Genomic DNA, 27,833 nt, shown 5'->3' with positions numbered 1-27,833 from the left:
TGACTTTGAAGTGAAGGTGGTCAGAGGGTCAATGAACTGTGTTGCTGACGCCTTGTCAAGAAGACCCGACGAGTGAAGACGGCGAAGAAACCATGGACTGTGTATATTTTGGTGACCAAAAGTTAAATGTACCTGTTTATTGAACAGGCTTGGTTTTTATTAATAAAGGTAATTTAATGTAGTGTAAATGTTAATATGTAAATGACTAAGTGATATGTTTAACCTAGAGTGTAAGTATGGGTTATGGGATTGTATGTTATTGTATAACTGTTTTGTGTTTTGATCCTGGTTGTTTTTTGGAGAAAAGCACTTTAGCTTTTCCCCCGCAAAACAACTTATAAAGAGGGGAGGTGTTACATACAGCACTGATGGTACCTGTCTGTCATGGGTTTGGAGGGAAAGTTCCATCCTATGGGGAGTGGAAGGTGGGACATCAGGGGGGAGGAGCTGTACTGTATATATATGTGGAGCTGATGTGGAGTTGAAGAGTTGGAGTCTATGTGTCAGACTGGGTACAACTGTTAGTCAGTTAGTACATACCTGATAGGTTCAGGTTTCTTTCTAGGTAGCCAGAACTGATAGGTTCAGGGTCTGTGCGTTACTTTAAAGTGTTCTGTGTGAACCAATCTGTTGTAGGTATATGATTGAGACTAAGCCACGTTACAGTATTCTATTTACCTGATCGTTTTATTTACCCTGTTTGTTATTTCAATAAACCTTGTTCTTTTATTTCTTAAAATCCATTCCTGGTCTGTGTGACTCCTTATAGGGAATGGTTGGTGGCAGCATAACTAAAGTGTGGCATACTCCAGTAGGTCTGGGGTTGTCACACCATCTATAAAACATTTTATATAGATTCTCTTTATAAGATGTTGCCATTGTCATCTTATAGTTTCTAGACCACAGCTCTTGCCATTTTTCTAAGTCAATATTGTACCCAATTTTTTTTGCCCATTGAACCATCGTTCCTTTGACCTGTTCGTCCTCCATTTTCCAGTTTAAAAGGAATTTATATATTTTCCTAATTAATTTATCATCTGATGTTAACATTATTTGGTAAACATTTGTCTGTTCTTTATAAAAATCATACATTTTTAGGTCCCATTCATATCTTGTTTGTATTTGCATTATAGACCACAACGATGCATCTAACCCCTGGTCTATAAGATCTTGTTTTGGCTTTAATCTCCTATCTAGGTCTAAAATATCTGTACAAGTCAAAAAATTTCTAACATTCAAAGGGTTGGGATGAACAAATGCTTCTATGGGTGAAACCCATCCTAGTATTTTCGTGTACATTTTCATTTTTATTTTTCCCTGTATTATATACAGGGAATTTCTAATATAATGGTTTTGAAAATACTTATGAGTTTTGGCTTTTTGATACCATAAAAAGGCATGCCAACCCAACTGTAGATCATATTTCTTCTCTATTTTCACTGGCACTGTTTGGAACAAAAAAAGTAGCTTTGGCAAAATGTTCATTTTGATTGTTGCAATTCTTCCTAATAGTGATAGTTGTAGGTTTTTCCATTTTTCTAGGTCTGTTTTTATTTGGTTAAGTAGTTTCATATAATTATCTTCTTTTATAGTTACATATCTAGCAGTTAAATATATTCCAAGGTACTTAACTTTTTTAACTATTTGTAAATTTGACATCTTTGAGAGTTGATTTTTTTTTGCTTGACTGTTACGTTTTTCACTATAACTTTAGTTTTTTCTTTATTTATCTTCAATCCTGCTACTTTCCAAAATTCATCAATTTTGTCCAGTAGTCTCAATGTTATTTCCAGTGGGTCTTCCAATATAAACACCAAGTCGTCTGCAAATGCTTGTAGTTTGTAGCTCTCATCCTTTATTTTGGTACCTTTAATCTCTGGGTCGTTCCTCACATTCCTATTTAATACCTCCAGAGTTAAGATAAATAGCAATGGAGAGAGCGGACATCCTTGTCTTGTGCCTTTTTTATATTGATATTATCCGTCAGTTCACCATTTACAATTACTTTAGCTATTTGTTCATTGTAGATTGTCTCAATTGCATTTGTAAAATTTTTGCCAAAATCCATAGCTTTTATTTGCTGTATCATAAATTGCCAGTTCACATTATCAAAGGCTTTTTGGGCATCCAAGAAGATTAATGCCATTTGCTTATCTGGATGTACCTCATAATATTCTAATATGTCCAAGATTATCCTTAGGTTATACCTAAGTTGTCTTTTTGGCAAAAATCCATTTTGATCTGAATGGATGAACTCTATTAAAAACTTTTTCAGTCTTTCCGCTATAATTACTGCAAAGATTTTATAGTCCACATTCAACAGTGATATTAGTCTAAAAAATTTTCTGTGTGTGGAGTCCGTATCTTCTTTTGGTATTAACGTGATATATGCCTCTAGCCATGGGAGTGCCTGACCACTTTATCTGTCTCCTGAGAAACCTATATGTGGGACAGGAAGCAACAGTTAGAACTGGTCATGGAAGAACTGAGTGGTTCAAAATTGGGAAAGGAGTACGGCAAGGCTGTATATTGTCCCCCAGCTTATTTAACTTATATGCAGAATACATCATGCGGAAGGCTGGACTGGAAGAAACCCAAGCCGGAATTAAGATTGCCAGAAGAAATATCAACAACCTCCGATATGCAGATGATACCACTCTGATGGCAGAAAGTGAGGAGGAATTAAAGAACCTTGTAATGAGAGTGAAAGAGGAGAGTGCAAAAAACTGTCTGAAACTCAACATCAAAAAAACTAAGATCATGGCCACTGGTCCCATCACCTCCTGGGAAATAGAAGGGGAAGATATGGAGGCAGTGTCAAATTTTATCTTCCTGGGCTCCATGATTACTTCAGATGGAGACAGCAGCCCTGAAATTAAAAGGCGCCTTCTTCTTGGGAGGAAAGCGATGACAAATCTTGACAGCATCTTGAAAAGCAGAGACATCACCTTGCCAACAAAAGTCCGAATAGTCAAAGCTATGGTTTTTCCTGTCGTGATGTATGGGTGTGAGAGCTGGACCATAAAGAAAGCAGACCGCCGAAGAATTGATGCCTTTGAATTGTGGTGCTGGAGGAGGCTCTTGAGAATCCCCTGGACTGCAAGGAGAACAAACTTATCAGTTCTAAAGGAAATCAACCCTGAATGCTCACTTGAAGGACAGATCCTGAAGCAGAGGCTCCAGTACTTTGGCCATCTCATGAGAAGAAAAGACTCCTTGGAAAAAACCTTGATGTTAGGAAGGTGTGATGGCAAGAGGAGAAGGGGACGACCAAGGATGAGATGGCTGGACAGTGTCTGCGAAGCAACCAACATGAACCTGACACAACTCCGGGAGGCAGTAGAAGACAGGAGGGCCTGGCGTGCTCTGGTCCATGGGGTCACGAAGAGTCGGACACGACTAAACGACTAAACACACACACATGTCTTGTGTAGTTTAGCTTCTAGTAGGACTTCATTGCAGACCTCTTTTATTGGTAAGCTTATTATATCTTGGAAGGATTTATAAAATTCCGCTGGTAATCCATCTGGTCCTGGAGTCTTATCATTTTTTTGTTTTTTAATTGCTTCCGTTACTTCCATCATTGTTATTTTCTCATTTAGGAGATTTTTAATGTTTTCTGGTATTTTAGGGAGATTTGCTTTTTTAATATATTGTATTATCTTTTCAAAAGAAACTTCTTGAGTGTCATAGAGATTAGCATAATATTCTTTAGTTTTTTTATTTGCTCTTTTTCATATTGGTGGTCTCTGTTTTGATCTTGTAGCTTCGTTATCAGTCTTTTTTGTTTTTCTTTTTTCAATCTATAGGATAGCCATCTTCCAGGTTTGTTGGCGTTCTCGAAGAAATTTTGTTTAGCTCTTTTGACTTATTGAGCTAATTCTTCTGATTCTATTAAGTTTAATTTATGTTTCACTATCTCCATCTGGTTTTTAAGAGAAAATGGATAAAATCAATGAACAGATTGGCATGATGAATACACAACTCCAAGATATTCAGCAAAATACTATGAAGAACAAACAAAGAATTGGAAAATTGGAAAATAAGGCAGAACAAACAGAGAAGAGATTGGATGAACTGAAAAGAGAAAACCACGAACTTGTTCAGGCTAATAAAAATCTACAAGACCCAATTGCAGTGATGGAGATGGAAAGAGCCTCAAACATTCTTAGATTTCAAAACATACCAGAAGATAAACAGGAGGACTTACCAGAACTGATGGCAACCATTTTGGCAGAGGCACTGGGAATGGAAAAAGAAGAGTTGGAAAGTGAGATAGACCAAACATATAGATTAAATTCAAGCTATGCGAGAAAGAATAGAATACCACGTGAAGTACATGTAAAGTTTGTGAAAAGATCGACGAGAGATGAAATACTGCGAAGGGCCAGTGAAGAACCAATACAGTACCAACAAAAGGAAATTGTGGTATTGAAACAGATACCTTGGAGAATAAGAGAGGGGAGGAAACAATATCAATTTTTGACCACTAAATTGATTAGAAAAGGAGTGAATTTCAGATGGCTGGTACCTGAAGGGATCCTGGTCAATTGGAACTCAAGAAGACACAGACTTGACTCCATCCGAAAAGCAAGAAAAATCCTTGAAAGACATATTACTTTCTTTGAAGATGAAGCACAGGGACAAGATATAAATGAAGGAAAAAGTAGAAAACAGAGAGAGAAAACACCAGAAGAGGAGAGTGAGCTAAGTGAAGAAGAGAGTCAGAAAAAGGATACTGAACAAGATTTGAACAAAACACAAAGAGAAAAAAGGAATACTAGGGCAATAAAACCTAAATACAAGTAAACAAGATGGAGAATGAAATTGGGATCTTCTCAGTGAATATTAATGGTTTGAATGCACCAAGAAAAAGAAATCACGTTTTTTCAAAACTACAAAAAACCAAAGCAGATATAATTTGTCTTCAAGAAACACACATCAAACAGCAGCATTACAAATATCTGATCTACCCGAAGATTGGGAAACTCTACTACTCAGCTGCACAACAAAAGAAAAGAGGGGTAGCTTTGTATGTGAAGGAAAAGTTAAACTCTAAACATATCTACTCTGATGAAGAAGGGAGAATCCTAGTGGTAGAAATAACAATAAATTTAAAAAAAGGTCTTGATGATAGCAATATATGCACCTAATAGTAAACAAGAAAAATTCTATTGTAAGCTGTATAAAACAATATTGGAAAAAGAATACCAAAATATTTGCATATTAGGTGACTTTAATGCAATTGTAGATGAGAGACTTGATTATGAAAATGGCAAAAAAGGGAAAAGGGGAAGGAGAAGACTGCCAAACGTTTTCTTTCAGATGGCAGAAGAACTAGGGCTACAAGATATATGGAGAGAAACAAACACTAAAAGCTCTCAATTTACCTTCTACTCAAATAGACATAAATCCTGGTTAAGAATAGATATGATCTGGCTATCCTCAGAATTAAAAACTGAAATACAGGAAGTAGAAATAGAAACCAATATTTGGGCAGACCATAATCCAATGAAAATGCGGTGGAAAGGAGAGAGAAAAGAAAAGACAAGATGGACTTTAAATCAGGAAATTTTGAAGGATAAAGAATTTGTGGAAAGAACTAAAAAAGAAATGGAACTCTTCTTCAAAGAAAATAAAAAAGAGGAAACATCCTTTCAAACAATCTGGGACACAGCTAAAGCATACTTCAGAGGATTGGCCATATCATATATAGCCAAGAGGAATAAAAGAAAAAACCAACAACTTACAAAACTGAAAGAAGAAATCAAAAAACTGGAGCTAGAGCTACAAAATGAACCGCAGAAGAAAACTCTACGGTGTTTGTCTTGACAACACTTTGCAAAATGTTGTACTAGTTAGCTACAAAAAACATTTCTCTTTGGAAAGAAATTGTCTGGTACTTGTAGAAATGACATGCAACCTGATATGCACCCCTTGCTGAAGAGACTAAATACTTAATGAAGTTTTACCGGCATTAATGGTCTTATCTCCTTTAATGCACTCATCAGACTAACTCCTCCACTGTTTCTGGTTCATAAATTGCTGCTGAAACAAGAGTCTTCTTTGTTTTTGTTCTGGTGTCTGAGTGTCTGACAGTCAAATGGAATTTGATAATCATTTGTATTAGATACATGTTGCTAGGTGGGTCACAGAGCAGGAGATTATGTATATAGGCCACACTTCTCCAGATTCACAGCCAGATTTAAGGACTCCAGGTAGAAAGGATCTTATTGCCCAAGGAGTTTAAATTCTTATATACAGAACATCTTTCTTTCTTTTTCATTCTTCCTGCAAGACTCAAGCAAAGTATCAGAATAAAAAGTGTGCAATAATGTACTCCCATTAAACATTTTCTTGAACCCCCTAAGGGCCATTGATTGTAAATATTCCTGCAATGTTTAAATTTCTTAATCTTCAGTTTGCAGTGGACAAATATTATAGCACGAGTCAGTTTAAGCTCTCATTTTTATCTTTTTGATGGGAGTATTTCTCAGATAAAAGAAACTGTCTATAAATTACTCAAATGTGTTCTGATTACCTTGTCCTACTTATTTGTGTTCCAGTAATAGAATGTGGATTTCCTAGTTAGAGATGCAGGAAACAAAACCTTTTGAAATTTAATTTACTCAAATTCTAAAACGAAAGGTAAATGACTTTCCATTCTCCATGGAATTAAACTTTGGTATTTCCAGTAAGGGAAGTAGCCATACTCATCTGATGCAGCAAAAGCTGTTTTGCAGCATCATAAAGCCCCTTTTTTATTTTCAAACAAAAAACTAAACAAAAATTAATATAAACATTTAATAAACAATTAACAAACATCCACTGGAATTGGGGTGGAAGATGGCCAGAATAACAGCCATTAATTTCAACTCAACTCTTACTCATAGAGGCTTCACTGAGATAAAAAATTACAGGTACAGGCGAATCCTGGGTACGATAGACTGTGTTAGTTATAATCCGCAGTTCTTGGTATTCATGGAGGGGCTTGGAACCAAACCCCTGTGGTTATGGTGTCCTACTAACTTTCGACAAATATGCATGCATTGGATTCTAATGATTAAATGGTGCAGCTATACTGCATGCTGTTGCAAAATCGCATAGTACTTTTCTGAAGTCAACACTCTTAAGAAACTAACTGTAGAAAACAAGCAAACTATTCCTGCTATTTGTGCATTATAAACCTACGTGGTTTCCAGTGTCTTCAAAATCCATCTTCTTTTCCAAGTCCTTCTCAACAGAGGCTACTGCAAATTATTCTCTCAATGTGCTACTTGTGCATGATGCTGTCTTTGTATATCTACAGTGGGGTCTTGACTTGAGAACTTAATCCGTATTGGAAGGCGGTTCTCAAGTCAAAAAGTCTGTAGGTCAAGTCTCCATTGACCTACAGTGCATTGAAAACCAATTAATCCCGTAACAGGCCGTTTTTGTTCCATTTTGGTTTTTTTCTGGTCTGTAAGTCAATTCTCAGGTTGCAAGTCAAACCTAAATTTTGCAGCCAGAGAAGTCTGTAACTCAAAAAGTCTGTAAGTCAAGCCATCTGTAAGTCAAGGGTCCACTGTATTGGTGTTTTTATTATTATGTCTGTTTTGTTTTATTTTGTCAGTTGCCCCGAATAGTGACTCTGCCACTAGTTGGATGAGATAAAAATGTAATAAATAAATACTAAGTCTGATGCTTCACTTGTTCCCTGAGCATATGTTAAATAGTCAGTGAAAGATTTCTCTGAGATGTCTGGAGTTGCAATATTTTGCAGTTGCAATATTTTTCTTGTGCTACTTGTCGTCCACTGCACTGTTTTATCATTCCATAGTACCCATTTTCAGATTAAACACAAAGTTAAAACATGAAATATTTAATGAATAATTGACAAGCAACTTGGGAATCCTTCTAAAATGACATGTTTATTTGGTTTGCATAGTTTATATTTAGGGAACAATTTGGTATCATGCAGTTTGGGACCAGGGACTGAATTACTTTCTAACTGTCCCTAACGTTCTGTCTCTTAATTTGTTTATTGTGGAGAGGGTAAGGGGAGAGTTAATGAGCGCTGAAGCAAGTTGCATATGCTGTCAGTGGCTGCCGTTAAAGCTCTGTGAACAGCTGGGAGGCTTTTGCCCTGTTCGGATTTACTGCCACGTGGGAATCCTCCTGATTTAGTAAAAGTCATTTTAGAGTATTATTAGACAGCTGTAGATCATCAGAGGAGTCTTTCCCTGCTTCCTGAGAATGGCCTCTTCTAGGCTTTTGGGCATCCTGTAGCCATGGCTTTGGGGTTTGTGGTGAAGCGGTACCGTTGTGCATATGCCAGTTCTTTCTACAATAGGTGGGTTTTTTAAATTTTTCATTTTACAGAGAATAGTGGCAGAACACAATGGTAACAGACAAAGCAACTTTTGCAGGGTTTTTTCTCTCTTTCTCATATGCTTGCCTCATTCCTAAGGCTAGGTTACACAAAATAATATTACAGTGGGCTGATTTGATCTTATTTGTGTTGAAGAGATAGGAATCTGCTCATGGCTTGCCTCACATGGAAATCTGCCTCATGTTCAACATACGTTGTTTCTGAGCTCTATGTATGCATCTGTGTATGCACACGGGGGACCCTTTTCTGCACTTACTAAGTATTTATGTTTTATCTTAAGGACATTGTTGCAAATAATAGTTGTCTTTAAAACTGCATAAAGAAAGATAATGTGTGGGTTACGATGCCATATAGCTATGTCGGCAAAGACATTTGAACACAGATTTTCAGTCCAAATAAATGTTCTTTAGTTCTAACATATTCTTCTCCATATTTGATATAGTTGCTCATCATTATTTTTATTTACTGTCTAAAGACTATTACATCATTTAATAAAATACAGGAACAAACTAAAGTTATGTTTTATTTAACTATTAAACAGTAAGTGTAAGCAAACATTAAAAGAAATATATTATTCTTGAAAAATTGAAATGCATGGATTTTTTTCTGAAAGAATGTCTAAACAGTATATGACTGCATGACAGAATCTGTGTGTTGTAAGAAAGATGCAGATATTCAAATTCTTGCTTTCTGTTTTTTTTAAAAAGACTATGAAGAGCAGTCCAGAGTGTGTTTCTTGCGGCTTGTCTAGCTGCTTTCTTTTTTTAAAAGATGGTGAGAGGGAAGGATTCTGTAGTTGTTTTCTTATTAGGAATTACTATGTCCTTACAAGTGTTTTGGACTAGATTGCAACAAAGCATTTCCATAACAAACAGCAAATTTTCAAGTGTACAGGATGGGGGAATTCTACCCTGTGGGGGTACTCTTCCATAAATAGCATTCTTTGCGTCATGATATCTGTTTGGTAGAATGGAGCTGTTAGTGGATAAAAACTAGGACTGTAGGTCTGATTTACTTGTCTCACACAATGTATCTCTTTAATGAGCTCTAATCTTTATTAACTGCTATGAAGGGATCCCAGTCAAACACAACAGATGTAAACAGTGCATGTGGGAGACTTACCTATAGTTTTGTTTTAAATTAGACTTATGCTCTTAAAGAAATTCAGCCTAATGCTTATGTGTTGAAAATGCATAAAATCAAGATATGTAAATAATCCAGGTTGACTGTATCCAATTGGAGTTAAAATATAATTCTGTACAAAAGCAGTTAAATCACTAGAAACATTAGCTAACTAAAGCCAGTTGGCTGGTTAGTATTTATACAATTGACTTTGCAGTGGTATCTGTGAAATACCTACCTAACCAATAATACAGATACCATGCTGTTTTTAAATTGGCAGTACACATTTGTTGCTTTAATATACACTTTAAAAGGGTATATTAAAATAATAATAATAAAATTATTATTAAAATTGTAATAAAAGGATAGCTCAGAGAACAGTGTGTGGAATTTTTAATCAGATATATTAAATCTGGGAAGAACCTAACTGTGTGAACTAATGTAATATATGTTCTTTGATTTTTCTGTATATTAAGATAATTAAATTAAATTAATGATTAAATTAAGGGTTTTGTTGGTTCACAGCTAGTACATATGCCATGTTTGTATCTGAGAAATTTCCAGTCCTTATTAATAATTTTTAAGATCAAATCACCCCACCTCCCACATTCATTGCAGTAACTGAAACATGCACTTTGGAGTCTGGCTTTTAAATAGGTCAGAAGCAGCAGGAAAGCTTCATAAGCAGAGAGCAATTTGATGTTTAACCCCTTCCCTTCCCTGTGCTTCAGTAGAACAACAGTTATTGGCTTCCTCAGGGCTCTTTTCATTCTTCAAACAAAACATTCTTAGAATAGAGTGTTGACCCTCCACAGTATTTCACCAGACCAATTAGCAGCATTTTAAAAATTTAAAGTGGAGGCCATTTGCCGGGAGCTCTCTCCTTTTTTGAACACAGTAGATCGAGCAGAGATGTCCAGCGCTCCGTCTTGCTCGATAAGACTCAGTCTCTTTCAGCCTGTGACACCAGATATGGTGGACAAAGTGCTTGACCGCTGTCATGCCACCACCTCCTCCCTTGACCCTTGACCAGCCTGGGTAATCAAAGCAGCCAGGCCTATAACAACCAAAGGAGCCACAGCAATAATCAGTGTGTCTCCTCAAGGAGACATTCATTAGGCCCATAAGGAAGAAAGCAAGTTTGGTAGCGGACAACATTGGCAATTATAGGCCTATCACCAATGTTTCTTTCCTCACCAAAGTGGTAGAGAGGGTGCTGGCTGATCAGCTCCCGGTTCTTTCAGATGAAACCAATTCCAGTCGAGCTTCAGACCACGCCACGGTATGGAAATGGCATTGGTCACCCTGTTTGATGACCTGCTGAGGGAGGCTGACAGGGGCAAAATGTCTTTGTTGGTCCCCCTCAATATCTCAGCTGCCTTCAATACAGTTGACCATGGTATCCTCCTGGGGAGGCTCTTCGAGTTGGGAATCAGTGGTCTGGTGCTTGCGTGGCTCCGATCCTTCTTGGAAGAATGTCCTCAGAGAGTACAGCTTGGGGAGTGTGTTTCGGCCCTGTGGAGTCTCAATTGTGGGGCTTTTGCGATCACAAAATGATGTTTCAAAGGGCTTTTTTCGCTTCCTGATGATCAGTTCCCTGCTTCAGGAACCGATTCTTCGCATTACGACGATCAAAACAGCTGATCGTCGGGTTTCAAAATGGCTGGCCGCTGTGTAAAATGGCTCCCCCCGTGCTTTAGGATGGATTTTTCGATGCACAGGGAGCAGAAAATGGCCACCCTATGGAGGATCTTCGCTGGACGCTGAGGCATTTAGCCCATTGGAACACATTGAACCGGTTTACAATGCATTTCAATTGGCTTTTTTATTTCGCTTGACAAGGATTTCGCTCTACAGCGATTTCACTGGGACAGATTATCTTGTCAAGCGAGGCACCACTATATATTGTTTTTATTTTATCTCTTATTGTTAGCTGCCCAGAGTAGACTTCGATCAAGATGGGTGGGGTATAAATTTAATAAATAAAAATAATAAAAATAAAATACACTGTGTGCAAGGCTAAAATACCCTATTCTCAAGGAAAAGCCTGCAACACTGGTAGGATTAGCAGCTAGCTGGGACCTGTAGTCACCAGATAATGTTGAGGGAGACACATTTCTCCCTTCATGTTTCAGTGACAGTGAGGTGAGTTTTCCACAGCCAGCACTATGTAGGTGCTCAGTTGCAAAGTGCTTGATGGCCTTTGCCTTGGCTTATTTTCCTGAGGCAGTTTTCCCCAGCTGTGTGTATAGCTAGCATGGTGAAGGAAGGAGACAGGAATGACCCCATCCTTTCACCACCACCATAATGGCCATTAGCAATTTCCCCTTGCAAACTACAGTTTCTTCATCGTGGTCTTCTGTGAATACACACACAAAAGGGTTAACCAAGCGCCAGTGTCAGTCCTCTCGGAACATTCTCGAGCTGTAGGAGAAATGTAACAATTGTAAGGCTGCCTATACTGCGCATGCTCCACCCACCCGAGCCTTAGTTCCATTTTTCCGTGTTGCGGTACGGACCTCTCGCTTCGAGCTCTCTATTTTTTCATCATTATTATTCAACTTTTTCGGTATTTTTGACTCGGACTGGCCATGGATCACGTTTCCCTTCGCCTGCCCTTTTACACGGACTGTTTGTAGACCATCCGATTTGCGCTTCCCTCAAACTAGGCTACCTCGGTTTTTCCCTGCCTTTTTCTCCGACTACTACTAATGGCCGGCTTATGCCTTCTGGGCCCTTTAGTCGCTGTGTGGACTGCGATAGGAAGATTCCCCACCAGGATCCCCACGATCGCTGCCTTTTCTGTCTGGGTGAATCTCACCAGACTAAGTCTTGCCGCCACTGCAAAACTTTCACCAAAGCGGCTCTTAAAGCACGACAGCAATGCCTCAGGTTCCATCTTTGGGTATCAACCCTTGCGGCCACTAAACCAAAACACACAGAGATGTCCTCACCGTCTACTTCTCTTCAGTCTGATGCGCTGGTTGCTGCTCAGCCTGGCCCATCAAAACCGACTCTTTCAAAAAAAATCAGTTGCTGGTAAGAAGCCTTCTGCCAAGACAAAGTCGGTTGCCTCACTGAAACCTGCAAAAAACAAAGCAAAACCCACTGAGGCGGCTAAAGATGTGACTGCTAATCTCCCACCAATTTTGCAGTCTTTGCCGTTCCCTATATTGGAAGACTCCTCTCGAGATCGAGAGTTCTTGTCGGAGACAGCAACCTCTCTGCCTCCTTGACAAGCGGAGCCATGTCTACTGCGCGGAGCACCCTCTCCGACGCCAAGTCAACTCGCCAGCGTCACGGCGGGTTTGACGTCTGCCCCACATAGCCCATCCTCTGAAGGGCGGGGATCGCCGGCTCCTTCGACCTCATCGTCATCTTCGAGGTCGAAATCACCCGAAAAGAAACGCCCTTCGAAGAGGAAGCATAGCCCTTCCAATCGACGCCGTGAGAAGCGTCGACGTCAACGAAGCCCCTCGACAGACTCAGACTCCTCCCATAGGCGTCGTCATCGTCGACGTCGACATCGGTCCACCTCATCGACGTCTTCATCGACGTCCACCGATCGACGACGAAAGAGGCATAAGAAGACCAAGTACATATACATCTCCTCTTCTTCGTCTAGTTCTCCCGAGATTCGTCTTCGACGTCGACATCGAGAGGGAGGTTCCAAGGGGCACAAGGCGCCCCAGCCACAACCACAATTGCCAGAGCCTGTTCCACCTCCGACTCCACCTACTGTGGCTATCCCTACGGTACAACCTTCGACGTCGAGCCACGCTGTCGGGGTCGACAAGCAGCCTCGACGCTCCAAGAGGGATGTGTTCTCATCCGACCCCGATGAAGTATCCTCGGTGCTTTCTTCTGACTCAGATCAAGAGCTACCACCGCAACCAGCCCAGGGGACCTTGCCTGAAGGTGAAGTAGTTGGGTGTGACATTGGGGATGCTAATGCTTCTTCACCTTCAGAGGACTTTTCGTCATATTCCCAGATGTTGACCCGCCCAGCACATGCTCTCAAACTAGAGATTGACCAACCTACACCTCCTACGGAAAACCTCATTTTCGGGGACATAAAAGAAAAGTCCCCTCCACCTAGTTTGACTTTTGTTCCAGTTATTATGAATATAATTAAAGAGTACACTGCCTCACCGTACTGAAAACTTCTACAGGGTCCAAAGTTTCTTCTCAAACATCCAATTCCAAATTCTTTGATTGTGGAAACAAGCTGTACCAAGCCCACGGGTAAATCACATGTAACCCCTACTAATAAAGAAGGAAAGAAACTGGAAATCATAGGAAGGAAGATTTATTCTCTGGTCGCCTTCTTACTCAAAGTCATCAATTACCAAACTGCCCTAGGAGCTTACCAAAAACAGCTTTGGCTTAAAATGTTGCCTGGACTCAAACTAATTCCAGAGGAATTCCGGCAGAGTTTCCTCAAGTTCTGTGAAGAAGCTCAGACAGTGTCTAGGCACCAGAGGTTAGCGACTAGACACGCGGCTGAGGCTGCGGCAAGGGTGCTCATGTCTGCAGTAACATTGCGTCGACATGCTTGGCTAAGGGCCGCTAACATTTTGGAGGATGTGAAAAATAAGGTAGAGAGTCTTTCCTTTAATGTCGCTGGCCTTTTCAATGAAAAGACAGATTCTCACTTGGAGGAACTACATAAAGCTAAGAAGACAGCCAAGTCATATTTTATATAGACTCAACCTCGCTACCATAAGTTCCAGTGGCGAAGGTCCTATGCACAGTACCAGCAGTCATCGCAACAATTTAAACCTTATGCTAACTTACCTCCTCAAAGGTCTTCTCAACCTTCTTCCTCCGCATCCACCTACAAATCTCAGCAACCTCAACGCAGACAGTCTTACAAACCTCCTGCAAAAAAAGCAAAACGTAATCATTGACTAGCCTCTAGATCACAGTCTATTCAAAAATCACACGAGGCTATACCCCTATCTTTCAAACTGGTGCGCCATTACAACCGACACTTGGTTTTTAAACATCATCGAACACGGCTACCGTCTGGAGTTTATAGAGTTACCTCCTTTAGGGTATGTAAGTCATACACACTACAACGCAGCCCTAGAGGAAGAAATTCTCTCACTTCTACAAAAGGCTGCCATCCAAACCGTTCCTTTAGCAGATTTAAAGAACGGTTTCTACTCAAGATATTTCACCGTGTCAAAAAAGGATGGAGGCATAAGGCCTATTCTAGATCTGAGGATTCTAAACACTTACCTTCGTCCTCGTCGATTCCGCATGGTGACCCTAGACTCCATTGTTCACCTGTTAAACAAAAACAATTGGTTCACAGTCATAGACTTGAAGGACGCATATTTTCACGTCACTATCCACCCACTACATCGAAAATACCTCCGATTTCTCTTTCAAGGGACTATTCACCAGTTTCTGGCCTTATAGGTTGTTTTTAAAAATGATCAACCTGGGATTACCTCAGGAGATCTGCATGTGGATAAAGGATTTTCTGACAGATAGGCCACAGTCAGTAAGGATGGGATCCCACCATTCTTCTACCCTGGTACTAAGTACAGGAGCTCCCCAGGGCTGCGTGCTAAGTCCCTTCCTCTATTCCCTGTACGCACATGATTGCACCCCACTATATAACACCAATGCAATTATTAAATTTGCGGATGATACGACAGTGGTGGGACTCACAAATAAGAACAATGAGTCTGCTTATAGAAAGGAAGTACAAAGATTGATACTATGGTGTAAAGAAAATCATCTCACACTTAACATCAAAAAAACTAAAGAACTCATAATTGATTTTAGGAGGAAGAGAAATGTACATTTACCACTGTACATAAACGATGAGGAAGTGGAGAGAGTTGGTAGTTTTAAATTTCTGGGTACTTACATCTCAGAGGACCTCTCATGGACTATAAATGCCAACATGCTAATAAAGAAGGCACAGAAGAGGCTGTATTTCCTGAGAATGCTCGGGAAGTTAAATTTATCACAGCATTTACTTCTGTCCTACTACCGTAGCACCATTGAGAGTGTCCTAACTTATGGCATTCTGGCATGGTTTGGGAATAGCTCTGTAGCGGACAAAAAAGCTCTACAGAGAACCATTAAAATTGCCCAGAATATCATCGGGCTCCAGCTACCAACCCTGGATGACATCTTCACATCCCGCTGTCTGAGGAAGTCACACAGCATCCTGAGAGACTCTTCCCATCCTGCTTATAACTTTTTTGAACTGTTACCGTCTTGCAGAAGATATAGAACAATTAAGACTCGGACCACACGTTTTCTAAATAGTTTTTATCCTAGAGCTATAATTGCAATTAATAATGAGCTTAAAGACCACCAGTAGTGAATAATTAGTTGGACTGTGTTACTTGGCCTGAGGTGTAGATGTTTGTATTTTTAGTGGGGGACTTCTAGTGGGTGGGGAGTGTTTGGGGAATTTTATGTGTGTGCATGTGTCTGGTCTCTGGGTGTCTGTGAATTTCGTTGTATGGTATACTGTGTATATACTTACAATGACAATAAATTATATTATTATTATTATTATTATTATTATTATTATTATTATTATTATTATTATTATTATTATTATTATTATTATTATTATTATTATTATTATTATTATTATTACCATTCGGACTTTCCACAGCTCCCAGGACCTTCACGAAGGTGATGGCTCCTGTAGCGGCATATCTGAGACTCAAGGGTATTCACATCTACCCTTATATAGACGATTGGCTTCTTGTCTCCAAATCCAAGAAACAAGCTCTAAGACACACTCAATTTGTACTAAGTCTACTTCCGCGCCTCGGCCTTACCATCAACTTAAACAAGTCTCATCTCTCACCGTCGAGGACAGTAAACTACATAGGTGCTTGCCTAGACGCCAACAAGGCAAGGGTCTTTCTAACCAAGGAAAGAATTCAAAAGCTTCGCAAGGTCATAAGAAAGTTCACTCCAGGAGCACGTGTAACAGCGAGGCATGCACAACATCTCCTAGGCCTCATGGCTTCCACCACGTCCACGGTAGCTCATGCTCGGCTCAAGCTACACTCCCTCCAGACGTGGCTTCTTACGTTATTCGACCCAACCATGGACGATCAATGCAAACGTCTTCGGGTGACTCCGGAACTGTCCACGCAATTGCAGTGGTGGACTTACCCCCCTCATCTTCATATTGGCAGGCCGTTCAAACCGCTACAGTTGATGATACAGGTGACGACAGATGCCAGCCCCACAGGCTGGGGAGCGCATTCAGGTCGACACAGAATCCACGGCCTCTGGCTTCCCACAGAACTTCATCTTCATATCAACCACCTGGAAATGTTAGCGGTGATCAAGGCGCTCAGAGCGTTTCTCCCCATGGTGCAGGGTCATGGTGTCCAACTGGTAACAGACAACACCACGACCATGCATTACGTCAACAAACGGGGGGGACTCGCTCCCAGTCACTGCTCTACCTCACCATACACCGTTGGGAATGGTGTTACATTCATCACATATTCCCTGTGGCTATACGTGTATCGACGACAGAGAATGCACTGGCAGACCATCTCAGTCGCCTCCCACATCAAACACACGAGTGGCAGCTGGACCCTCTAGTGTTCCAGGAGATTTGTCGTCTTTGGGGCCACCCTGTTGTCGACCTTTTTGCCTCACAGCATAACACCAAGTGTGTCGTCTGTGCGTCAAGGGCTGGTGTCGGTGTAAATTCTCTAGGAGATGCTTTCATGATTCGGTGGGACAGGGGCCTACTGTATGCCTTCCCTCCCTTCCCGTTGATACAGAGGACTCTAATCAAACTTCGGCAGTCACGGGCAGAAGCGATCCTCGTGGCGCCTTATTGGCCTCGACAAGTGTGGTTCCCGACACTGCACACCATGTCCACAACCTTCATGAGATTACCAGTACTCCCAAACCTCCTGACCCAAGATGCAGGGTCGATTCTCCATCCGGACGTCGAGACACTACAGCTGACCGCGTGGAGGATTGGCCCTACATCAAGGAAATATTAGATCAAGCTAAGAAGCCGTCCACTACCAGACTATACCTTCACAAGTGGAAAGGCTTCCTCAAGTTTACGAATCAGAGGAGACTCGTTTTATCTCCAGTATCTCTCTCAATGTTGCTGTTGTTCTTACGTTATCTGTTTGATTGCCAGTTATCTTTATCTACTATCAAGGTTTATTTGGCTGCCATAGTGTCTTTTCAACCTAAGGATTCTACTTCGGCACGGTTATTCTCTCATCCCATGGTTAAGTCCTTTCTCAAGGGGTTCTCTAACCTGAGACTTTCAGTGAAACCGCCAGTGCCCCAGTGGTCACTTCAGTTAGTTCTCCGTGCTCTTACCCGTCCTCCCTTTGAGCCTATGGCGACGTGTGATCTTAAATTGTTGTCTTTTAAAACATTGTTTCTGGTAGCTGTTACTTCAGCAAGACGAGTTAGCGAACTGGCTGCGCTGCGTTCTGATCAGCCCTTTTCACAGTTTTTCAGGGATAAGGTTCAATTGTACCCAGATGTTTCTTTCCTTCCCAAAGTTGCCTCGGACTTTCTTCTTAACCAACCACTTTCATTACCTACTTTATTCCCGGAACCTACTTCTGACACTGAGCGCATGCTCCATCGCCTGGATGTCAGGAGGGCTCTTGCCTTCTACGTCTCCCGAACCAAAGACATAAGGACCACCAGCAGGCTTTTCATATGTTTTGCTGGTCACAAGAAGGGTTCACCAACAGCAAAATCCACCCTATCTAGATGGATCGTCTCCACCATTTCGCTAGCTTACGAACTGCAGCATAAGGATCCACCTGCAGAGTTGCGTGCCCACTCTACCAGGGCTGTTGCATCCTCCACGGCCCTAATACGTGGCGTTGATGTTCCAGAGATTTGCAGAGCTGCCACATGGTCAAATGTATCAACGTTTATCACCCATTACAGACTTGACCTCAGAGCCAAACGGGAGACAAGTTTTGGCAGAGCAGTGCTCACTTCTGTCCTGCAGTGACATCCCACCGTCCGGTGAGTAAGCTTGCTAGTCACCCTTTTGTGTGTGTATTCACAGAAGACCACGATGAAGAAAGAGAGGTTACTTACCTGTAACCATGGTTCTTCAAGTGGTCATTCTGTGAATTCACACACTCCCACCCAGCCTCCCCTCTATCTGTCACTGTTGTTGTTTACCTCATGCTCAGGTACCAGTGGCGGATAAATGGAACTAAGGCTCGGGTGGGCGGAGCATGCGCAGTATAGGCAGCCTTACAATTGTTACATTTCTCCTGCAGCTCGAGAATGTTCTGAGAGGACCGACGCTGGCGCTTGGTTAACCCTTTTGTGTGTGAATTCACAGAATGACCACTTGAAGAACCATGGTTACAGGTAAGTAACCTCTCTATTGCTCCTATGGACTGATAATGGATCCTACATCTAGCTTGAGTGTTGGAGGAGGGGTACTCTTGGATTAATAATGTGTCTTGTGAGTATCACAGTGTAAGAGCATGGAATGTGGGAATATATCCTTAGAAAGTTGCATCAGTCAGATCTAAATGGTATACTTCAAATAAATTCAGATCCTTAATAATGCAGATACGTAATAAAGAGAATGCGGCATATGGGTAAAAGTCAGGGTGGGACAAAAAAGTGGTTTCGTGGTTTGAAACATGTTTACATTTTCTCTGTGCGACCAGCTTGATGCACCATATTGTTAGTAGCTGGTAGATAGTTGTAGGCTCCCTTCTGCTGTACAATGGGTAGGAGAGAAAAGGTTAATCATCCAGGCTATGTTTAACTGAAATAGGGATTTTGATTGTTAATTGGGCTGTTGAGAAGAACCCACATTTGTGCAAACATTTTAACACATACTGTACATCCAATAGCCTCTTTGTCACTCTATGAGTCCATGATCTTCCTGTTTATGGTAATCCTCCTTCCCTGTGATTCACTGCGTTCTTTGCAGAGATACTAACCACCACTCATTTTTCTGATACCTTCCCCTCTAATATAAGGAAGGCTCTTCTAATCTATCATTATAGCTGGCCATTAGGAAATAAGCAGACTGGCTTTGAGTTATTATCTTAAAGCCAGAGGGGTTGTTCTTCTTAATTGCAGGCAAAATGGCAGATGAGAATTCTGTTTAGTGGTATGATTGATTTAATATTTTTAAAGAAAGGCATTCACATATCCATTACTTTATGAACTTCAGTTGTTTGTTGATGAATAGATGTCACAATAAATGGCCTCTGTATTGTTGAGCCTGTTCAGTACATTTGTGGCCTTGGATCTGTGTATGGTTATGAGTGAGAGGTTTTGTGAGGAGCATTGCCATGAGCACCCCTGGCAAGCCACCTGCTCTCACACACATCCTGCTGCCCTTGGGAAGGGCTAGAGGTGATTGCAGCTCCTGGGCCCCAGGAGGGCATAGACATGGAAAGAGAGCTTGACAGGCGGAGGCAAGGAAGAGGGAGGTGATGCAGCACACCTGGGCAAGGGGGTAGACACTGGGTCTCATTGGGCTCAATTGATGAGGAGTAGAACAAAGCCTAGGAGGAGCTGGATTCAGTCCTGTGTGCCATCAGGGATGTGGAATATGCATACAGTATGTTCAGGATTATTGGAGAGGGTCCTTGCTAAGAGACTTTAGTAACTAAGGAAAGAAGTTGTGGGAGAGCTGTCACCTTTTTCAGTCAGCCACCATCACAGACTGAAATCTAGTTCAAGCAGTCCAGACAGCTTGTATTTTATGGCAACTCTTGCTGATGACATCTTGGCTGGTGCCACCCTTGGTGGAGGAGCAGCATTCACATGTTTGCAAGAAGACATATTATGGTGAATATATTATATAGATGAGACTACACAATGGGATTAATACACACAACAGAAACAGGCATTGAAACTGAGGATATGCTGAGATGGAATTTAGCCACTGAAGGAATGGGCCCCTTATATCTACCCAGCAGTGTCTCCTACCCACTCCATTTTTTCATGGTCAGATTTCCGTTCTGGTGAATTCCTAGTTTGTGCAACAAACTATGTATGGGTGTATTTTGGCATTCTCCTGGATGGGCACTGTTTCTGTTCCACTGGTCCTGCAAACCTTTCCTTTGTTCCTATGGTCTTGCCAAGCTTGTTCTCTTCACAAGCACTTGACATGTCTGTCAGACTCCACTGGATTTAATTTTTTCCCCTGCTTTTCAACCTGAAATCATCATTTTGCCATAGTGAACCATATGTTTTGGCTCTCCTCACTGGAAAAGGTATTCCTAGAACGTGACAGAAAGGCATAAAGTTAAATTAACCATTAAATACAACAATAATTCGAGCAAATATAAAGTATTTACTACTTCAGACTGAAAGGAAAGCATGGCAGAATTGAATCCTTCTTCAGATAAAAAAGGTAAAGGTTCCCCTTGACAATTTTTTGTCCAGTCGTGTTCGACTCTAGGGGGCAGTGCTCATCCTCGTTTCCAAGCCATAGAGCCAGCGTTTTGTCCGAAGACAATCTTCCGTGGTCACATGGCCAGTGCGACTTAGACACGGAACGCTGTTACCTTCCCACCGAGGTGGTCCCTATTGATCTACTCACATTTCTTCTTCAGATACTGCCCTGTATTAGGTAAAAGTAAAGGTTCCCCTTGACATTTTTAGTCCAGTCGTGTCCGACGCTAGGGGGCACTGCTCATCCCGTTTTGAAGCCGTAGAGCCAGCGCTTGTCCAAAGACAGTTTCTGTGGCCAGCGTGACTAGGGAACACTGTTTTACCTTCCCACCAAGGTGGTACCTATTTATCTACTCACATTTGCATGCTTTCGAACTGCTAGGTTGGCAAGGAGCTGGGACAAAGCAACGGGAGCTCACTTAGTTGTGTGGATTCGATCTTACGACTGCTGGTCTTCTGACCTTGCAGTACAGAGGCTTCTGCGGTTTAGCCCACAGCGCCACCATGTCCCTTTGCCCTGCATTAAGGTACCACTTAATTATGTAAGAAGTGCCATTTTTTTACAGTGGCATTCTGCACTACAATATGCAAAAGGTCCATATTGTGGGAGCTTCTGATAAATATGCTGGGCTATTTTTCTGCCACAAAAAAACCTATACATCCTGCCACATGTCCCCCTGCCCTCTGGTGTAAATTGCTACTTGGGTGTGCTAAGTATGGAGACAAACCTGTATGGTGGTTGCTGATTAGATGCTATTCATTGTGAAACAAGCCCAAGTGTTCACTTTTCTCCTTGTAGACTGATTTGGTTCTTGAGATAATCTATAAAAATCTACCTAGTGGTGGTGCTACATGCTTCTGAGAGCAGGGCAGCCACTGTGTGGACTACTAGTCTCTTCATCAGACATGTTACAATAATTCCCATTGCTGAAGACACACTTATTTTTGTAAACCTTTATTTCCCTTGTAGGTATAATATATCTATTGTATATTGGCTTTATGTTTTTTGTATTATCTATCTTTTGATTGTTGTGTAACACTTTGAAATCTTTAGATGACACTTTGAAATCTTTAGAATTTATAAACCTCTCATATGTAAATGATGTAATGAGTTCATATCTGGTGGGTGAAGAAGTTTAAGTTTACAATATGATTCATTACATGTGCAGTCTAGTGGATCCAACACCTTAGAAATCATGTTGTAATGAGTGATGTCTGCATAAGCAAAGCAAAGCAAAAAACAAAGTGTGCTGCTTATATACTGCCCCATAGTGCTTCAAGCACTCTCTGGGTGGTTTACAAGTTAATTATGCAGGCTACACATTGCCCCCCCCCCAGTGAACTGGGTACTCATTTTATTGACCTTGAAAGGATAGAAGGCTGAGTCAACCTTGAGCCGGCTAGCTGGGATTGAACCCCAGGTCATGAGCACAGATATTGTTGCAGAGTTCAGCCTGCATGGTGGCATACAGTAAATGTCCAACCCACGTATGGTAATTTGTAAGGCAATATAAATATGGCTCTTCTGATCTGCCGTTCTTTGGCTCCATCCCACCAGATCACTCAAGGCTTGACACCAATCCTCTGGCTCTGGCTGTCACTCAGATCTGGTGTTTGGTTAGGTTGCTGAAGGGAAGGGCAGGGACCCACCCCTCTCTTCTGAAAGGTCACATTTGCTGTGTTTGCAGAGAGCACTCCCTGAGCTCTGCCGGCTGCTGCTTCTCCCTGCTGTCTTCCACCTCTAATCTCCTTATAGATGCAGTGCCATGGCAACATGCACAGGGCTAAGTGAGTTGGGCACATACCAGGAGGAGTTTGTGTCACCTGAGGAGCAGGAAACAGTGTGTGAAAGATGAAGAAAAGGAGGTGATGCTTTAGCCTGTGTAGCCATAGTTTTTCCTGCTGGCTTGCCCCTGGCTCTTCTTGGAGGCTGAGCTATGAAACCTGAGGACAGAATGAAGGGCAGCTTTTCTACTCCTGATGTGCTCACTGCTGCGTTTCGACTAAGGACCACCCCCTCGTCTGCAATGTAGCCGAGGAGGTGGTGGTGGTGTAGGGCTACCAGGATACATGGCACCGCTATGATTTGGGGCTGCACAATCAGGTGGCTGTACAATTGTTTCATGTAGGTGTGCTGGATTTTTCAGAATAAGTTATTTTCTGTGGGGGGAACTGGTGTTACAAACAGAGTTACAGAAAAATGTGCTTAATAGTAATGTATCTACAGTATTCCCCAATATCTCCCTCTGGAATAAGATAGTGATTGAAAGCCACGTGTGTTATAGACCTTTGGTTGCCATTGTTTGCTGCTTCGGAGGGATCCTGGAGGTTGTTCAGAACGTTTACAATGCTTAGGTTATAGAATCCCAATGTAGGGAGGTGCTTTTGTTCTGTCCTGTTCTGTTTGAAACAGTGTTTTAGATAGACTTTGCTTAATTACATGGGATGAAATATGTATATACTGTATAAAGATTTAGGTTTGCATTGGTACTGGCCATTATTTGAATGAAACAGATTGTAGTCATTACACATTGAAAAAATGTAAGTTAATCTTTAAAGTGCCACCATGTTTTTCTTTTTTTTCACTCTTTATTTTTATTTTGTTTTCACCTATAAAAATTGTAGTCAGACAATCTATAAAATTGATTTTTTTCAATGTTCCTCTGCCTTCCCCCACCCCATGCAGAGGCATCTCAGGGCTCTTCCACAACCTTTGTACTGTGTGTGGAGTAAATTGAAATGTCAGCAATTTTTCTCTTTTTCTCTATAAGGGTATCAAAAGCAGCATTGTTTATTCCCAGCAAGAGGAAAACAAACACTTCTTACTGCTTCAGGGTTTCTCTTAAATGGGACTTGACCAGTAATACTTAACAGCCTGAGGTGAACGGTTATGGAGCTGCTGCCTTTTTCATCTGCTTCTTCTACTCCTCTTCCTTTCTGATATTCAAAAATTAAGCAGGACAGCAGATGCCGGCCACAGAGACTGGCGAAACGTTAGGAGGAACAACCTTCAGAACATGGCCAAAGAGCCCGAAAAACCCATGACAACCATAAGCAGGTAGCTCTTATCTGAAATTAAGAAACAGGAATTTCTGTACAGAGGTATAAATATGACAAAATAGTGGAAACCAAGGTACGAAGCAGGGAAAATGGCTGCAAAAGTTTCCCTACTTTCTGTTAATATAAATTTAAAATTGATTGAAATAATGTAAAGGATCTGAACCCATGGTAACATAGCTTTCATTAAGACACTGTGTGTTTGAAAAAACAAAACTAGCAGTTATAAAACTACTTCCAAAGCCAGATAATTAATCCCAGGAAAAAATTTTAAGCTCCAGTTAAACGGAAAAATGATCAATAAATGATACTTATTCTTTTTAAATATTGTTATTGTGTCCAGTGTCCAGAAGGAGGACACTTTTTTTCTTGAATTGAAATATAGTTGTGTCACTTTTTTAATCCATGCAGTAACAGGATCATTAAATGTTATCACGTGTGGAATTTAGGCTTGATGGACTGAAAATAATCAGAAATAAGGAAGCTTCTGGCATCCAAAAAACTCTAATTTTTATGCAAACCAGCCTTAACTTCTTTTTAGTTCAATAATATCTTTTATATTCTACCTTTTTATTACAATTGCAATAACATCATGTAGTTAACTAGAAGATAAAGAAAAATCACTCCGTAATTTTTTCAAAATCATTCCCATCCTGTTTTGCTACAAGCATGTTAATGTCCTCCACTTAAAAACCAGAGTAGCTTACATGTAGTTGCCTAGTACCCATCCTCCTCAGAAATCTATATGTGGGACAGGAAGCAATAGTTAGAACTGGATATGGAACAACTTATTGGTTCAAAACTGGGAAAGGAGTACGACAACAATGTACATTGTCTCCCTGCTTATTTAACTTATATGCAGAATACATCATGTGAAAGATTGGACTGGATGAATCCTAAGCCAGAATTAAGATTGCTGGAAGAAATATCAACAACCTCAGGTATGCAGATGATACCACTCTGATGGCAGAAAGTGAGGAGGACTTAAAGAACCTCTTAATGAGGGTGAAAGAGGAGAGTTCCAAAAATGGTCTGAAGCTCAACATAAAAAAAACCCCTAAGATCATGGCCACTGCCCCCATCACCTCCTGCCAAATAGAAGCGGAAGATATGGAGGCAGTGACAGATTTTACCTTCTTGGGCTCCATGATCACTACAAATGGTGACAGCAGCCACAAAATTAAAAGACTCCTGCTTCTTGGGAGGAAAGCAGTAACATACCTAGACAGCATCTTAAAAAACAGAGACATCACCTTGCCGACAAAGGTCCGCATAGTCCAAGTTCTGGTTTTTCCAGTAGTGATGTATGGAAGTGAGAGCTGGACCACAAAGAAGGCTGACTGCTGAAGAACTGATGGTTTTGAATTGTGGTGCTGGAGGATACTCTTAAGAGTCCCCTGGAATGCAAGTAGAACAAACATATCCATTCTGAAGGAAATCAACCCTGAGTGCTCACTGGAAGGACAGATCCTGAAGCTGAGGCTCCAATACCTTGGCCGTCTCATGAGAAGAGAAGACTCCCTGGAAAAGACCCTGATGTTGGGAAAGTGTGAAGGCAAGAGGAGAAGGGCACAACAGAGGACGAGATGGATGGACAGTGTCATTGAAGCTACCAACATGAATTTGACCAAACTTCGGAAGGCAGTGGAAGACAGGATGGCCTGGCGTGCTCTGGTCCATGGGGACATGAAGAGTCAGACACGACGTAATGACTAAACAACAAAAGTACCCATCCAGGTACTCAGTTCTGTCCTTTAAGCTTTTGTAGTATTATAGAGCTCTCTGAATATCCACATGAGAGCATTATAAAGGGGGTAGTTTTACCTCTATTTTTCCAGAGATGTGCAGAGGATAAAATTAGATTGTTGGGACTTCTGCAGATTTTGTTTCTGAATATGTTTAAAGCACTCTATGTGGAAAGACATTGTCATCATAGGAAGTTACCTGGCCCACAACAGCCTACTCCAGAAATGGGAAATTTGTGGCTTTCCAAATGTTATTGAACACCATTTATACTGGACCAATGACTTTTTTACATTTCTTATTGCATTGTTGTTGTTTAGTCGTTAAGTCGTGTCCAACTCTTCAAACTATCATGTTTAGTTTAAAATTCCAGAGCAACTAAGGTCATGGTGACTACAAGGTTAATATCTGTAGTAAACTTGGAAGAAGTCCAGCAAAGAAAGAAGATGAATTCAAAGACCTTCAGATAATTCAATAAATTCAAATTTTCATTTGATCTTTTTGTATTTTTCCGTAACATGTTTAACAGAATAGTCAGTTCAACCTCAAACTTTCAAGGTTGTCTGTATTTTCTTTTTCACATGTGTTTATTCTATTATCCACACTGGCTGAAATCCTGTTGCTAAAAGTTACACTGTTTAAGCTTCTTGAGGTCATCACCTATTGTGTTTTTTCAGATATTGAAAATTTCTGATTCCTCCCCCTCAGCGGTCCTGAGGCTCCCTTAGGATCCCTTTTGTAGTGATGAAGCAGTTTGGGGCCACAGAATTATAGAATCACAGAAAGGTGAAGTTGGAAGGGGCCTACAAGGCCATCAAGTCCAAACCCCCCCTCCGAGCTCAGTGCAGGAATACAATCAAAGCATATCTGCCAAGTTATTATCTAAGTTTTTCTTGAATGCCTCCAGTCTTGGAGCACTCACCAACTACCGAGGTAACTGGTTCCACTGTCATACTCCTCTAATAGTTAGGAAGTTTCTCCTGATATTCAACCAAAATCTGGCTTCCTTTAACTTGAGCCCATCGTGGCGTGTCCTGCATTCCGGGATGATCGAAAACAAACAAATCCTACCCCTCCTCTGTATGGCAGCCTTTCAAATGAAAAGTGCTATTGTATCACCTCTCAGTCTTCTTTTCTCAAGACTAAACATAGCCATGTCTTTCTGCCTTTCCTCATAAAGCTTGGTTTCCAGCCCCTTGATCATCCTTGTCGCCCTCCTGTGAACTTATTTCAATTTGTTAGCATCCTTCTTGAAGTGTGGTGTCCAGAACTGGACACAAGATTCAAGGTAAGGCCTAACCACTGCTGAATAGAGGGGTATTAGCACCTCATGGGATTTGGAAACTATACTTCTATTCGTCGTTGTTTAGTTGTGTCCGACTCGTCGTGACCCCATGGACCAGAGCACACCAGGCCCTCCTGTCTTCCACTGCCTCCTGGAGTTTGGTCAAATTCAGTGACACTGTCCAACCATCTCTAAGTGACAATGTCCAAATTGGGCCCAAGTAGCTGTGGAGGAGACTCTTGAGAGTCCCTTGGACTGCAAAGAGATCAAACCTATCCATTTTGAAGGAAATCAACCCTGAGTGCTCAGTGGAAGGACAGATCCTGAAGCTGAGGTGCCAATATTTTGGCCATCTCATGAGAAGAGAAGACTCCCTGGAAAAGACCCTGATGTTGGAAAAAGCTGAAGGCAAGAGGAGAAGGGGATGACAGAGGACAAGATGGTTGGACCGTGTCATCGAAGCTACCAACATGAATTTGACCAAACTCCCAGAGGGCAGTGGAAGACAGGAGGGCCTGATGTGCTCTGGTCCATGGGGTCATGAAGAGTCAGACACGACTTAATGACTAAACAACCAAAAAACCATTTTTCCTCCTTGGTGTCATGAGACCTGATAGTGTCATAAGTGTCAGGTATGAAGGGGGAGCAGGTACTATCACTCTCACTCTCTCAGACTGGTCACTGGGTTCCACATGGCACCTCATGGTAATTAACTATCTGAGGATCTGGAAAAACCAATTATTGCTCTACATAAAGACGGCCTAGGTTATAAGAAAATTGCCAAAACCCTGAAACAGAGCTGCAGCACGGTGGCCAAGACCATAC

The 27,833-nt window shown here is 41.2% G+C and overlaps 2 protein-coding genes across 16 annotated transcripts in view; both read left to right on the top strand.

Annotated features, from left to right (window-relative positions):
• RASAL2 (RAS protein activator like 2) overlaps nucleotides 1–27,833 on the top strand; it is a 566,253-nt gene that overhangs the window by 407,453 nt on the left and 130,967 nt on the right. The gene's annotated exons all lie outside the window — the stretch shown is intronic.
• LOC140706761 (uncharacterized) lies at nucleotides 12,730–15,241 on the top strand (the record flags this gene model as incomplete). Its single annotated transcript, XM_072998199.2, has 1 exon — nucleotides 12,730–15,241. A coding segment is annotated over one exon (924 nt), but the record flags the coding sequence as incomplete, so codon positions are not given.

Source organism: Pogona vitticeps, chromosome 4, assembly GCF_051106095.1.
Source record: "Pogona vitticeps strain Pit_001003342236 chromosome 4, PviZW2.1, whole genome shotgun sequence".
In the NCBI taxonomy this organism is placed as follows: Eukaryota; Metazoa; Chordata; class Lepidosauria; order Squamata; family Agamidae; genus Pogona; species Pogona vitticeps.
Note: the sequence above shows the minus strand (reverse complement) of the source record. Positions and strands in the feature narration are given on the sequence as shown.